General features: G+C 36.7%; 1 protein-coding gene across 1 annotated transcript in view; it reads right to left on the reverse strand.

Annotated features, from left to right (window-relative positions):
* Positions 1–16,693, reverse strand: part of ARHGEF38 (Rho guanine nucleotide exchange factor 38) — a 153,015-nt gene that overhangs the window by 26,978 nt on the left and 109,344 nt on the right. Inside the window, exons 6-7 of the mRNA XM_005907719.2 lie at positions 5,854–6,053; positions 2,369–2,502 (exon numbers count right to left, since the gene is read on the reverse strand). Of these exons, the coding sequence (XP_005907781.2) occupies positions 2,369–2,502; positions 5,854–6,053 (334 nt within the window). The remainder of the gene's footprint in view (positions 1–2,368; positions 2,503–5,853; positions 6,054–16,693) is intronic.

Raw genomic sequence — 16,693 nt, forward strand, 5'->3', positions numbered from 1 at the left:
GATATGATTAATACATTAAGCATAAAGAAGTTTTATCTGCAAGGGAGTAAGAAGTCTGCAGGTTAAAAGATAAATAACAGTATTTTATATGCAAAATAAGATAGTGATGATGATAGCCAATATATTGAATACTTACACATTATGTTAAGTACTTTTTAAAATATGTATCATTTCATTGTGTTAGGCAGTTAGAATAGGAAAAAGGAGTCCAAAATGGCAGTGGCTAAAAGACAAAGAGAGGAAAAAAACCTGCAAATATGGAACAAAAGAAAACCCGAGGACAGGAGTGAGAACCTCAGGTGAAACCAACAGGCCCCCTGCTCAGCCAGCCCAATTTGCATAGGGCAGGCTCAAGGGGTGGAATAGACAAACATAAAAAAGAGGAATCCAAGACGGATAGATGCCTCTCCTTAGGGCGTCTATCCTTTGGGGTCAGCCTGCCCTCATGCCTTGAGGGTGTACTATCCTTTGCCAAATAAAACTCTGAGCTATAGCACTCGTCTGCCATTTCAAATCTTTGCTGCGGCAAGACAGAACCAAGGCCATTACACGCTCCCCCAACAATTGAATCCTCACAACCACTTCCTGTATTAGGTCCTACTATAATCCACTACTATAATTTACAGATGGTTACAAGGAGATCCAACCAGTCCATTCTGAAGGAGATCAGCCCTGGGTGTTCTTTGGAAGGAATGATACTAAAGCTGAAACTCCAGTACTTCGGCCACCTCATGTGAAGAGTTGACTCATTGGAAAAGACTCTGATGCTGGGAGGGATTGGGGGCAGGAGGAGAAGGGGATGACAGAGGGTGAGATGGCTGGATGGCATCACCGACTCGATGGACGTGAGTTTGAGTGAACTCCAGGAGTTGGTGATGGACAGGGAGGCCTGGCGTGCTGCGATTCATGGGGTCGCAAAGAGTCAGACACGACTGAGCGACTGAACTGAACTGAACTGAATATTGAATTTATGCACCTAAAGAAAAATATTTATTAAGTGGTAAAATTGAGGTTCAAACCCAGGTCTGAATGACTTCAGAAACTTTGCTCTTAATTTCTGTGCTGACTCCTGCGAATACTAACAGGGCCAAGGCTGAGATACATTGAGTAAGTGTGTCAGGCGTTCAGAAGAGAAGAGACCACTTCTAGCTTAGTGGTCTGAAAGCTGCAAAGACTTAATGAAACGAAAAAAAAACACAGCAGCCAAACAGTGAGGTAGATAAGAAGAGTCAGAGCTGAACCAGTTGCCTCTAGTTCAAAGTAAAAACTTTTGTTAGAGATGCTAACATAATGAAGAATGAAATCAGGCACAGGAAAAGGGGGGTCGGGAAGTACTATCTAGTATCTTAAGAACTGTTCTGCCTACTTTTGGTTAGAGGCCCACTGTATTACCACTTCTGGGCCTTGACCTTTCTATCTTGTGATTTTCAATTTCCAGATCGATCAGCTTAAAAGTATCTGGAGTCTTTATAAAAATACAAACTTTGAGGTTACACGTTTGAACCAAGTGGAACCCAGGAATTTATATTTTGGCAAGTTCCTCAGGTCATTCTCATGCACATTAAAGCTTGAGAGGCTTTGCTAATCCATTAATTGTTTATTAGGGATTCAGATGAAAGTGTTCAGGATGACACCAAAGAGTTACCCAGGAATATAATGCACCTGAGAGTAGGGGAAGAGGTAAGGGATAACAGGTAGGAAAAATCACACTAAGATAGGCCTCCAAACACTATAGGTGAAATAAATATAAGATGAACACGAAGGGTACTAAAAGAAATGAGATTTTAAAAAGCAGAAAGGAGACAGATGAAAGGAGGGCATTGCCTTGGGTGAGATTATGTGCTAATTTGGATTCCCCGGTGGCTCAGATGATGAAGAGTCTGCCTACAATGCGGGAGACCTGGGTTCGATCCCTGGGTCCCCTGGAGAAGGAAATGGCAATCCACTCTTGTAATCTTGTCTGTAAAATCCCACGGATGAAGGAGCCTAACAGGCTACAGTCCACGGGGTTGCAAAGAGTTGGACACAACTTTCTTTCATGTGCTAATTGATGGTATCAGGACTCCTGGGGCATCTTTTGTTGATCCCTGTCCTGTCCTTATCTCTCTTTTGTCCTCTCCATGAACGGAAGCACCACAGCTAAAATAGAGTCAAAACTACCCTCTAAACCACCACCACCCAATGCATTATCCCACAGGAGGGAGGGAGGGGGCGGGGAGAGAGAGAAAGAAAGGAACAGCTCTGGGCAGTTACCTCGATTGTCAGTGTGTTCCAGAAACAGCTCTGATAACAATAAAATGAAATCTCACAAAAGTATCAGTGTTCGTGTTCCCCAGGAAAATGTTTGTGGCCCAAGAAGAAAATTTACCTGTGATTCTCCTCTGGTCAGAATCTTTAGATGATTTGTCACTCTTTTTGATTTCTTGCTAATTGAATGAATATTTAGTTTAGACAATTTATCTTTAAGTGATTCTTCCTCATCATTCTTCTTGTATTTCAGAACTGAAATGGAAGAAGGCAATAACATATTCGAACATATGCGGTACAGAAAGTGTGTGTTTCATCCAAAGTATTTAAGAATAATATTTATATTTGAGATAAAACTCTGAGTTTTGGCTCATGCTTGTTGCTCTTCCCCACCACTAACCTTCAGAAACCATCCTAGGACTTGAGCTCCTCAAAGCCCAACTGCATTTACCTCCCACATTAGAGAAATTCCTGATACTGGGGGAAAAAACTAAGCTCTTTTCTCTCTTCTTAGACAATACGCTTGTTATTTGGGATCTCCAGAATGAAGCATCAAGACCTAATGGAAAGACAACTGCAGCCAACATGAGACCTCATATCCATCCTAAAATTGTCTCCACTAGCTGAGAGATTTAAGGTAAGTTGAGCCATCCCTCTGAGCTATACTTTTTTATCTTTAAAATTATTTTCCCTCTCATATTGTTCAAAATGTTAACTATCCCCAACCTTCAGCTTTGGTAAGGATGTGGTGAGAGTGGCATACTAATACACCATTGATGAAGAGTAAATCAATATAGTTTTTGTACAGAATAATTTGGCAGAACCTTAAATATAACAATAGTATAGTCTATGACCAGGAAGTCCATGTAGAGAAATATACTTCCCATAATCAAGCCTACAAAGTTTTATTTGCTAGAGCATTTTTCCTAACGGCAGAATGTTGGAAACAATCTAAAAGTTTATCCATAGAGGTATAGTTTAATAAATTATGACACATTTTTAAATGGACTACTATGGAGCCATTTAAAAGAAGACCACATTAACTTGAAAAATGTTCATGATATACAATTAAGTTTTTTGAAAGACCCAGAAAACAGTAGTGTCATACATGTTGCAGAAGGAAGGGAAGAAGGAGGAGAGAGATGAAAGAAAATAGAAAAAAAAGGATATGAAAATTCTAAAGAAAACTTACTAAAATGTTAGTATGCAAACTGGAACCATGGAGTAGAAAAATTTTCCTCATTAAAACTTTGAAATTTGAAGATTAAGCAAACAGCAAAGTTAATTTAATACAACAGCTATTGTCCATATCCCAGCTTTATCAAACACTCACATTTTGCCTTGTTTCTAATCTTTTTATTTAAAAAAAATCACATAATAGTTGAAGCTTCTCTGATCCCCATCTTTGATCCCTAAATGGTGATACTCAATTATGAGCTTTATTATATCTGTATCTATTTCCATGCCTTTATTTTGTAGGTATGTAGTCATATACCATATAGTATTATTTTGAATATTTTCAGTCTTTTTTAAAAATGGTACCATATTGCATTCATTCTTCTGTCACTTGCTAGTTTACTTTTTTAAAAAAGTCAACATTGTGTTTTCAAGATTTATCCAACTGATACATGTACTTTAATTTTATGCTCTTATGGTACCGTAGTTTATAATACACAGTTTATCTATCTGAATTAATATGGAAGCCACTCTCCATTTTCTTTGTGTGCTTGTTTCTTTCTTTTTTTTCCTTTTGCTATTATGAACATTGCTAGTTACTTGTATACCTCTCCACCAGCATATGAGCCAGTTTCTCAAATATCTAGAAACTGATTTTCTGTGTCTTGGGTGTATGCATTTTCAACTTAATAAGTATTGTCAAATTGTTCTCCAAAGTGGTGATTCCAATTTACATCCTTCTGTTCAGTTCAGTTCAGTCACTCGGTCATGTCTGACTCTTTGCAACCCCATGGACTGCAGCACACCAGGCCTCTCTGTCCATCACCAACTCCTGGAGCTTACTCAAACATATGTCCATTGAGTCAGTGATGCCATCCAACCATCTCATCCTCTGTCTTCCCCATCTTCTCCTTCCTTCAATCTTTCCCAGCATCAGGGTCTTTTCAAAGGAGTCAGCTTTTTGCATCAGGTGGCCAAAGTATTAGAGTTTCAGCTTCAGTATCAGTCCTTCCAGTGAATATTCAGGACTGATTTCCTTTAGGATTTACATTCTTACCTGCAAACTAATACTCAGCACTTAACATTATTCACTAAAAATCTCATTGCCAATCTTATGGGCTGAAAACACTTGTCATTATGTTTTTAATTTGCATTTCCCTGATTACTAGTGGATATTAGCATTTAAAAATGTATTGGTTTTTTTCTGTGAGTTGCTCATTTTATTATTAACATTTTTTTGTATTAGAATATTTTTATTATTTATTTAGTATCAATAATTATATATTCTAGATAGTAATCCTTTGTTTATGGGCTATTTTTTATGGCATCTTTTGTTCTGCAACTTTCCCTTTTCACTCTATGCTCTTCTTTATAGTTACAATTTATTAATACAAATACATACAATTTTTAAAATAAAAATTAGAAAATAAAGGCAATAAAAATAAACACAGTGGTTGGATCAATTAGCTCCACAGTTCTACCATTGCTCTAAATGTTGAACTGAGATTTAAAGTTAGAACTACAAAGCCAATTAAGAATTTATGGACACAAATCACACTGAGAGAGGACCCATAGTCTACCCCAATGCACTGCTAACTCTGAGAAGATAGAAACCATCTAATTGTGCTTCCTGTTTTAAAATCTACATTCTCCTTGAGAGGTGAATCTTACCTCTTAGCTGGGCTTCCCTGGTGGCTCAGATGGTCAAGAATCTGCCAGCAGTGTGGGAGACCCATGTTCGATCCCTGGGTTGGGAAGATCCCCTGGAGTAGGAAATGGCAACCTGCTCCAGTATTTTTGCCTGGGAAATCCCATGGACAGAGGAGCCTGGCGGGCTATAGCTCATGTTGTTGCAAAAAGTTGGATACAACTGAGTGACTAACACTTGACCTCTTAGCTAATGAACAGTTAAGAATAATTTGTTAATCTGAGAAAGAAATATAATTGCTCCCTTCATGGAGCAATTATTGCCCAAAATACCCATTCTCTGTGTTCCAGAACCAAATAAGCCTGTTGTTTAGCCAGGTCATCCTCCCTGTATCCACCTTTCTCACCACCGCTTTTCAGCTCTAGCTATTCACTGCTCCCAACTACCTGGCCATTCCTTCTGCCATATATATATAACACCAAGAACAGGAGGATCATATGCTGTAGGTTTCTTCAGCCCATAATATGTCACCAGGCATGTGGTGGTCAAAAGAGGTTGAGTGTAGGGCTGTTTGATGAAAAGTTGTCAAAGTTTGTGTCTCGTGATCTTCTTCAGAACCTAGCTAGAAAGGCAAAACCATCCTCTCCTCCCTGGCCTGTATCTCTAGATATAAAATGATCATTATCACGGCACCTTCTGTAACTTCTGACACATTCTGATCCTCCAAAAGATAAACAGAAGATTTCAACCCAAAACTCCCACTTCATCATATCTCCTCTTACCTAAATCTTTTCGTCTTTTGAGTTCATTAATGTTTACATTAATGTGTTTCACGGCGGCATAGGCATCTTCCAGTGCTTGGAAGTCTGGGTGAGAGGAAGGGGTGGAATTCCGGAGTTCACACAGTAATAGCGGGTACTTCATCACTCGCTGAATTGGCTTGATCATCAAAGAGCCCATGTCCAGTAAGTTTGGTTTGCCTCTGCAATAAAGATACATCATATCAGTTTCACAAACATTTGTCTTCTTAACTCCTTTTTATTTTTGTGATTTTTTTTATGATTAATCTTGAAGATGATTTTCACCCTTTTCTTCTCTGATTTGGCTATGTTCAATTTCTAAATGAAGCAAGGGCAATAGGTGACAGAAAGAAGCAAGGCTGAAAGAGTCTACTTCTAAACAAAATTTAAAAGAAAACAAGTATATTTGTCTACCTAAAAGGACTGAAAGCATGATTTCCAACTATGTTCCACTTACAGGTTTTTTTAAATAACAGGCTTCATAATAATAGTGGGAAACAATTTTAGACTGCACTTTTCCATGACAACGAAGAAAAATGCATTTTCTTGATGTTATTTTTGATATTATTAAGTGAGGAGAATAAAGTCATCATTTAAAAATCTAAACACAAAGTTTGTTTTCTTTCTTCTACCAAATTGAGAAGTTAAACTTACAGTGTTCCAGAGGTTCCACCACAGTCCCCAAAAGAGATTTATAATAAATGCAATGCTGCTGCTGCTAAGTCGCTTCAGTCGTGTCCGACTCTGTGCGACCCCATAGACGGCAGCCCACCAGGCTCCTCTGTCCCTGGGATTCTCCAGGCAAGAATACTGGAGTGGGTTGCCATTTCCTCCTCCAATACATGCATGTGACCCTACAGACGGCAGCCCACCAGGCTCCTCCATCCCTAGGATTCTCCAGGCAAGAATACTGGAGTGGGTTGCCATTTCCTTCTCCAATAAATGCAATACTTCTCTAGATATTATTAATGCCATGACTATCACTGATCATTACTAGTACACAATGCCTTTCCATGTGGACTTCCTCTTAGCCCACAGGTCTTCAAATGGCTACACAAAAGTGAGCACTCACCCCTGGCTATCCCCTTCAGAGCTTCTGAGATGAGCCTAGAGTCAATCCCACTAGCCGAGAAGTCTACAGGAAAAGAAAAAGCTACAAACTTGATCATGCCATTGTCCACTGGACATCCATTGTCCAACCAACTGGATTCATTTTTTTTCAGCCAGAAATCAGTGGTTTCTAAAAGCCTCTTTATGCAAAGAGGCAAAAAAAGAGACACTGTAAGAGGAACATGGATGAAAATTGTGTTTTGAGCCCCTTCTGATGGAAAGATATACTCATTGGTTTTCCTTTAGATTTTTATTTAGAAGACAGAGAATACAGACAGACATGGCTTTCAAATTCTGATGGGTGAATGTTTCATTCTTCAATTATTTTTCAAGTACTTTATGGATAGACAACAGACTACATAATTGAAATGGTGAAATGGATCTAAAAACTTGGAACAAAGTTAGCAAAGTTACATCACTAGAAAAGAAATGAAGATACCCCAGAGATCATCTATTTGAACTCTTCATTTGATAAATCAGAAACTAAGGAAATTTATCACACATAAGTGCAAATATGGTGCACACACACACACCAATCACTCTGTCACATGTGCTCATTTTATTTTCACTACAGCACTTAGCACTATCTGGAATTGTCTTTTTTTCTCTATTGATCAGTTTATATTCAATTTGTCTGTCACCATTATATGTCCAACATGACATATAATATTCTCTCAATGAATATTTGTAGCTTGAAATAATAGATTACTTACATTTTCTGTAATGTGCTGTTATTTTACATTGAACTTTTTCCCCAAAAAACTTGCACAGTAGTCCTGAATAAATGACTGAGTTTTATTTACATGTTGAGAAAATAATTGGTATCCACAGAGACAAACGGTGAATCAACCCAAAAGACAACATTTTTTAAAGGAAAACCAAAATAAATGTTAAAGGTTTGCAAGGGAGTAAAGAATTGCTTTTTATTAGCTTAAAATTTCTTGAAGTATAGTTGATTGACAGTGTTGTGTTAATTTTTACTGTACAACAAAGTGACTCAGTTATACCTATATATTCTTTTTCATATTCTTTTCCATTGTAGTTTATCAGAGGACATTGAATAGAGTTCTGGTGTTACACAGTAGGACCTTGTTGTTTATCCATCCTGTATATAATAGTTTGCCTCTGCTAACCCCAAACTCTCAGTCTTTCCCTTCCCTATACTCTCCTCCCGATTGACAACAAGTCTGTTCTCTGTGAGTCTGTGAGCCTGTTTCTGTTTCATAGTCGAGTTCATTTGGGTCATATTTTAGACACATATAAGGATATCATGTGGTATTTGTCTTTGTCTTTCTCACTTACTCAACTTAGCATGATAATCTCTAGATTCATCCATGTAGCTGCAAATGGCATTATTTCATTTTTATGGCTGACTGATATTCCATTACTCAGTGTGTATTTATAGTGTCTTCTTCATTCATATGTTGATGGACATTTAGGTTGTTTCCATGTCTTGCCTATTGTAAACAGTGCTGTTATAAACATGGGAGAGAATGTATCTTTTCAAATTATAGTTTTGTCTGGATATCTACCCAGGAATGGGATTGCTAGATCCAATGGCAACTCTATCTTTAGTTTTTTGAGGAATCTCCATACTGTTTCCACAGTGGCTGTACCAATTTACATTCCCACCAACAGTGTAAGAGGATTTCCTTTTCTCCACACTCTCTACACCACTTATTATTTGTAGACTTTTTAATGATGGCCATTCTGACTGGTGTGAAAGAGTACCTCATTGATTTTGATATGTATTTCTCTAGTAATTAGTAACACTGAGTATTTTTTCCTGTGTCTATTGGCCATCTATATGTCTTCTTTAGAGAAATGTCTATTTAAATCTTCTGTCCATATTTAAAAATTGGTTTGTTTGTGTTTTTTTTTGTTGTTGTTGTTGTTGAGTTGTGTGAGCTATTAGTATACCTTGAAATTAAGCCCTTGTCAGTCCCATCATTTGTGAATATTTTCTTCCATTCCATAGGTTGTCTTTTCATTTTGTTTATGGTTTCTTTTGCTGGTTACAGTTTTCAAAGATTATAAGTTTGATAAGATCCCATTTGTTTATTTTTACTTTTATTTCTACTGCCTTGGGAGATTGACCTAAGAAAACATTGGTACTATGTACATCAGAGAATGTTTTGCCTATGTTCTTTTCTGGGACTTTTATGGTGTCTTGTCTTATACTTAAGTCTTTAAACCATTTTGAGTTTATTTCTGTGTATGGTATGAGATGTGAAGTTGCTCAGTCATATCTGACTTTTCGCGACACCACGGACTGTAGCCTACCAGGCTCCTCCATCCATGGAATTTTCTAGGCAAGAGTACTGGAGTAGGTTGCCATTTCCTTCTCCAGGGGGTCTTCCCAACCCGGGGATCAAACCCAGGTCTCCCACATTGCAGGCAGATGCTCTACCCACTGAGCGACCAGGGAAGCCCATCTGGTCTGAGGGTGTGTTTTAACTTCATTGATTTACATATGGCTATCCAACTTTTCCAGCACCACTTGCTGAAGACACTGTCTTTTCTCTGTTGTATCAATACATTCTTGCCCACTTTATTGAGAAACTGTTGCTTTAGTATGATTTATCTTGCACTTTCTACTCATATGCACCAAATCTACTAAGGAAGGGAGGTAAGGAGACAGGGTGGAAAGAGGAAATGAGGGAAAGAAGGAGAAGGAGAAAGAGATGTTATTGGTTTCCAAGAGGACTGGGTAAAATGGATGGGAAAATATGTAATCTTTTATGAATACTAAAAAATAATAACTAAAAACATATTTTCTAACTGCTATATCAATAGCAGAACTTTTGAATCTGAACTATAGCAGCCTTATATATCTTAACTGTAAGTTCATCAATAATACAACAATTTAGACACTTAAATAGAAATAATTTCCTTAAATAAGAACAAGTCAGGAATACGGAAGGTACTAACTTGAGTAGAAGAAATCATATTATCCTTATGAATATGATCAGATTTCTTCTGAGTTTTTCTTTTTACTATCACAGATATTAATTTGAGCTTCCCTGGTGGCTCAGATGGTAGAGAATCCACCTGCCATGTGGGAGACCTGGGTTTGATCTCTGGGTTGGGACGATCCTCTGGAGGAGGGCATGGCAACCCACTCCAGTATCCTTGCCTGGGCTACAGTCTATGGGGCCACAAAGAGTCAGACACAACTGAGCAACACAGCACGGCACAGGATTAGTTTATTTAATCTTTTCAAATCACTGAAAGTACTATCAAAAGGTAGATGTAATCAAACAATTTGATCAAATAAAGTCAATTTTATTAAGATAGTTTATCAGTGTGGTCTATTGTTATACACATATTTTAAAACTTTTAATTACAAAAAGTAAATCCCCAGATATATTAAAGAATGTACTTGTATCTTTGAGCTGCTCTCCTTCTTCCCTTATCAGGATCCATCAAAAACCCAACCTAGGCCCTTTAGTTCTGTCCAAATCTAATCATTACTTTTTTGTATCACTCTTTGGCATAAAAGTTCTATTCTCTCCCTTTCAGGCTTCAAATGAAAGCAATAACAATTATAAATAATAACTGTTTCTCTTAAAAGCATCACAAATGTGAATACTAAAAAAAATTTTTCTCAAAAGTGAGAAATCTCCCAGACACCTTTGTCTTAAGATAAGCACTTTGGACAGTTGCCCAAGTGATGAGCAATGATGCTCTGATACCTGCATTACACAGACAAGCAGTGTGGTAGAAAAGATAGAATGTATTACTAGATAATGACGCTCCAGGCATTCAGTGCCACAATTCTTACCCAGTCTAATTCCTCCCAGTAAGACTGAGTCTGACAGCTGTGCAAGGTAGATGAGTCTTATATGTGATATAACTTTCTTAGCCAAGCAGCCAATTATCACTAGCCTACCCCCTAGAAAGTAATCAAATGCATCACAATTCCCCATTTATGTTGTGCTGAAAACTAAGGTAGTTATTAAATTGTAATTATGTTTCATATTCTTCTACATTATCATGAACACTTTGGCAAATATTTAGTACCAAAAGTAGCTACACTAATCTCATTACAAATTATTATCAAAAAATTACGAAGTCAAGTAAACACAGCTGGCTTTGTTTTAGAAGCATCCAGTTTTGCTATAAAGATTTTGCATCAAGTATAAGAAAACAGTTGCACAATGAAAATTAAAGTGATATTTAGCAATGTAAAAACTATGATGAAAACAAAAAATCAGATTCAACACTGAGATATATCTATATTTCTTAATATGAAGGAGAAAATGAAAAGAAAACTAATCATGTAGCTATTGATCAAACTACTTTGAATTTCCTCTATTTTATGGCCACAAGAATCCTAAATTTAATATTTAATCAACAGAAGCTACAAACCATCCATACTGCTATCGAATTTTTTTCCATTTACTCTTCTTTAAAAACATCATAAGTCAACTTGAGAGGAAACTATATATTGCTGCACAAATAATAAACAAATAGCACTTGTCATAATTTTAAAATAGCTTTGAAAATAAATACAGAACCACTAGCAAATCTTAGAAGATTTAAAGGAGATGAGCAAACGGTAATTGACATAGCAGACCAGAAAGAACCAGTAATATGAAGTAGTTATTTCATCACTCCTCCAAAGTTTCATTAACTAGAGTCCTTGAAAATATATGGAAGTAAAGGGAGAAGGGTGTGGGTTTTATAATAAAAAGAACCAGTTGAAAACCTCTTTAAGAAACAGTGTAATTCTTAAGGTGCTATACAAATAAGGGAGATCATTTGGAGGATTAAGGAAGAGCTCTTGGAAACTAAAAGGATAACAGCAGAAATAAAAACTCGTAAATGTTGGAGAAAATGTTCAAGAACTTTCTAGAGGAAAGAGCAAAAATGCAGAAATGGAAGAAAATATAAGAAAATTAGAGGATCAGCCTAAAAGGTCCAATATCAAAATAATAAGTCCCAGAGAGAAAGAAGAGGGCACATATGGGAAGGAATTCGTCTGTAAGATAATTCAATGCAAATGAGTTAGCGCTTTGAAAGAACTTGCTGAGGTCACAGCACAGTGAATGAAACTGCCTCACACCTCGGAATTATTAAAACTTCAAATTATCAGGGACAAAGAGAAAAGCCTACAGTCCTTCAGAGAGACGTGTAAACTAAGCAGTTACAAACAATTAGGAGTCAGAAAAACCGTTGAATTTCTTGTAGCAACACTGAAAGTTAGAAATGATGAAGAATTACCTATATATTCTGAAGATGAATGATTTTCAATTTAGAATTCTATTCCAAACCACACTATATATAAGTCAAGTGTGAGGGTAAAATAATGACCTTTTGGATGTAAAGGTTCTTAAAATTTCCTTCCCATGTATTCTTTGATGAATAGAGGAAATTATTGAAGGATGTCCTCTACTAAAAACAGGCAAGAGACAAAGAGAAACTAGGTATGGCAGTTTGTATGTATGCGCTGAGTTGCTCAGTTGTGTCTGACTCTTTGTGATCTCATGGACTGTAGCCCACCAGGTTCCTCTGTCTTTGGAGTTTTCCAGGCAAGGGGAGTTAGTGATGTCCAGTGTAATTTGTCCAAACTCAATAGGTCAGAAGTCTCTAGGAAAGGGTTTTACAGAGAGATGAAATGGATAGCCTACAAATTTCATCAGGCTGACTTTAAGATGATTAGCTGTGAGTTTGGCATTAATGATTACAAAGAAAAGAAAAGTAAAGGGGAAAAAGATAATAGTTAATTCCCAGCAAAATAAGTATTTGTTTATTCCAAGGTTTATCTCTGAAAAGAAATTTACTCAGGTATAACAATTCAAACACTAATTATTGCTCTTATCCAAATTATAATGTAACTCCATAGGGAGAATGGAGAGGTGAGAAGGATATGTGTGTGTGTGTGTGTGTGGTGGAGATCAGCTAGGGAAGAAAGATAAATTCTTGTCTTCCATAGAGAGAAGTGAATACATAAGAAGGAAGAGTCAAATGTGTTTTTAGAGTCATGAAAATAAATACCAAAATTGTCAACTAAATGAATATACTTGAGTTCTGGTGAGGAGCATTTAGGGGAAGGGGAAAAGGATTAGTGAAAGGGATTAGTCTTTTCCTTTTCTTTTTTAAATTAACTAACTTTTTGATTGAAGTATAGTTAATTTACACCATTGTGTTAATTTCTGCTGTACAGCAAAGTGACTCAATTATATACATATATACATTCTTTTTATATTATTTCCCATTATGGCTTATCCAAGGGGATTAAATATAGTTCCCTGTGCTATACAGTAGACTACTATTTTTCTTATAACTTTTAGAACTATTGGGCTTTTCAAACCATGTGTGTGTTAGTCACTCAGTCATGTCTGACTCTGCAACCTCATGGACTGTAGCCCACCAGGCTCCTCTGTCAATGGAATTTAAGCAAGAATACTGGAGTGGGTTGCCATTGCCTTCTCCAGGGGACCTTCCTGACCCAGGGATCGGACCAGGTCTCCTGGATTGTAGGCAGATTCTTTACCATCTGAGCCACCAGGGAAGCCCTTATAAACCATGAGTAGATATAATTTTAACAAAAGAGAATGTTTTTAAAGAAGGAAACATGCAAGAATATTCAAGAAAATTTTGAAAAGGAAGAATACTAAGCTGAGATTAGTTGTATGCGTGTGTGTGTTTGTGTGTTTAGTCGGTAAGTCATGTCCAACTCTTAGAGGCCCCATAGATTGTAGCCCACCAGGCTCTTCTGTCCGTGGGGTTCTCCAGGCAAGAAAACTGGAATGGATTGCTTTTTCCTTCTCCAGCAGATTTTCTTGACCCAGGGATCAAACTCACATTTCCTGCATTGGCAGGTGGATTATTTACTACTGTACTACCAGGGAAGCCCAGAGATTAGTTATACCTGATATCAAAATATAAAACTACAAAAATGAAGGCAATTTGGTATGGACATATGAAAATCAAGCACAAAATAGAAAATCGAGGAATAAATACAGGTATGTATGGAAATTAAGTACATGGTAAATGTGACATTCCTCCTCAGTAGAAAAGAGGAACTATTCAATATCAGGTATTGTGATAATTAGCTAACCATATAGAAAAATAAAAATTAATTCATTACAGCAAAATAATTTCCAGATCAAAAATTTAAATGTTAAAAATGAAACTATACAAGACCTTTGGTGAAAACATGGGATTACAGTTTAAAAACAAACTTGAAGTTTCTAAGTGAGATACAAAATCCAAAAGCTACAGTACAAAAAAGTGATCAATGTATTTTAAAATTTAGCTCTGTAAAACTGAACAGATAAAAACATAAACAGAAGCAACTATTGTTGTTGCTGTTGCTGCATCGCTTCAGTTGTGTCCGACTCTGTGCAACCCCATAGATGGCAGCCCACCAGGCTCCCCCGTCCCTGGGATTCTCCAGGCAAGAACACTGGAGTGGGTTGCCGTTTCCTTCTCCAATGCATGAAAGTGGAAAGTGAAAGTGAAGTTGCTCAGTCATGTCTGACTCTTCGCGACCCCATGGGCTGCAGCCTACCAGGCTCCTCCATCCATGGGATTTTCCAGGCAACAGTACTGGAGTGGGGTGCCATTGCCTTCTCCTGGAAGCAACTATATACTATGTTAAAAGTCAAGTAATAAGAAGGAAAATTATTTACAGTACATAAGATAGAAAAATGGATAATACACTCACTAAAGAGCCATTATCAATATTTTAGAAAAAGACAAACATCTCCAAAAAAGTGAATAATCAATTAAAATGATAATTCATTAGTGGTGAAATACAAATGGTTAAACACATAAAAATGCTCAAGATCATTTTTAATGGTAATGAAAACATTACAATGCTATTTTTGGCCTATGATATTGCCATAAATTGTAAGGATCCAAATATTTTATCTAGTGCTAGCAAGTAGTAGATAAATGGGCAACTCATACATAGTAGTAGGACTAAAACTTAGTTCAACTTCTCTTAAATTATCTGGCAATAAGTATCAAAAACACTTTGATCTAGAAATTCCAGTTTTAGAAATTCATCAAAAGAAAATAAACTGTTGTTCAAAATTTTATGTAAGAATGAACACATAAAGTCATCTGCAAGACATATAATTCAAGTATCTGTAAGAGTTTGGTAAACTAAATTATGGTACATACATCAAATAGAATATTATGTAGTCATACAGCAAGATGGATTTATATTTACTGACATAGAGAGATGTCCATGATGTATTGATGAAGAGGTAGCAAGTTGACATACAGGAAATATATAGCTGTCCTATTTCAGTCAACATGTATCTGTATAGAGGAAAAAATGGCAGGAAAGTGAGGGACTCATGTCATGTTAAAGTAGTTCACTCTGGAATGTAAGAACCAATCGTTCTTAATGTCCTCATTTTGATTTTCTATGTTTTGCAGTGTTTCTTCAATAATTAAAAAAATAAAAACCTTAACAAACAAAATAACTTATAAAACTTTTGAGATTGATTAAAATCCTGCAATGCAAAGGTAGAAATAGCTGGTCAGACTACTTCTAAGCATATAGAAGAGTCTAAATAATTAAGATAAAGAAGTTTATTTCTGGAGGTAAATTTATAATAGGGATATTTTTCTAGCTTTAGAACATGGTACTTGGATCAGATGCTTTGAGGGAGACTCTGGTAGAAGAATCTATGATTCTTGTCACTTTAATACTGTCTTTGATGTTTGCATTAGATTATAATTCAAAGTAAACCTTTCAGAAGTTATAATATCATTGCCTTTCTGTATTTTTAAAAATGTAGATTGCAAAAAAAAAAAAAAAAAAAGACCATTTTTAGTTTCAGTAAGTAAGAGATCTTTTTTTCAAAAAAGTCATTAAAAAACCCACATCCCATAAACGCCACTCTAGCTGCAACATTTTGGCCTTGGCTACTGAGGAGCTCAACAATTACATAGCACTTGACATTGCCTTTTACCCCTTTATGTAGTAGCGTGTGTGATGCCTGACCTGAATGAGAGAATCAGGAAGGAAAATAACTCAAGGCAAATGTGGCTTTGATGTTTGTCCAGTTACACACTGTGATTCTTCTTCCTCTTTTCGAGTTCTTAAGCTATAGAACAGGCTAGAAGGGCACATGCAGTCAGCTAGTCCCACACAGCAGGACTGTGGCAAAAGCTAGTGCAATTTTCAAGCAGCATTTCAATACAAGGTACTGTTTGTTTAAGTAGTCTGTATGTAGGAGCCTGTGCATGCTAACGTATTAAAAGAATTGCTCTGGAGAAGGAAATGGCAACCCACTCCAGTATTCTTGCCTGGAAAATCTCTTGGACAAAGGAGCCTGGCAGGCTATGGTCCATAGCATCTCAAAGAGTTGGACAAACCTTAGCAACTGAATAACAAAAACACACAATCAGGTACATGGTGATTTGGGGAAATACTTTTTGATGGAAGTGCAGCATAAAATGGAGAGTGATGGGATCTAACAATAGGGGATATATAGTTTTGTAAGAAATTGAAATTTGTGTATAGAATAGTAGTTGCAAATATTCAAATAATAAAGTCTGTGGCTAAAGGAAAATTAAAATAAAAGAATTGCTCACTTTCCTCCTCACAATCTATCCTGTTGATGTAAATTTTCAGCAGTTTAGAATACATACAGATACACCTACACACACACACACACACACACAAAGCAAACACACAAACACACTAGGAGCTCAGGACTTTAGATTGTTCCTGAGCATGCTAAGG

Source organism: Bos mutus, chromosome 6 (genome assembly GCF_027580195.1).
Source record: "Bos mutus isolate GX-2022 chromosome 6, NWIPB_WYAK_1.1, whole genome shotgun sequence".
Classification (NCBI taxonomy): Eukaryota; Metazoa; Chordata; class Mammalia; order Artiodactyla; family Bovidae; genus Bos; species Bos mutus.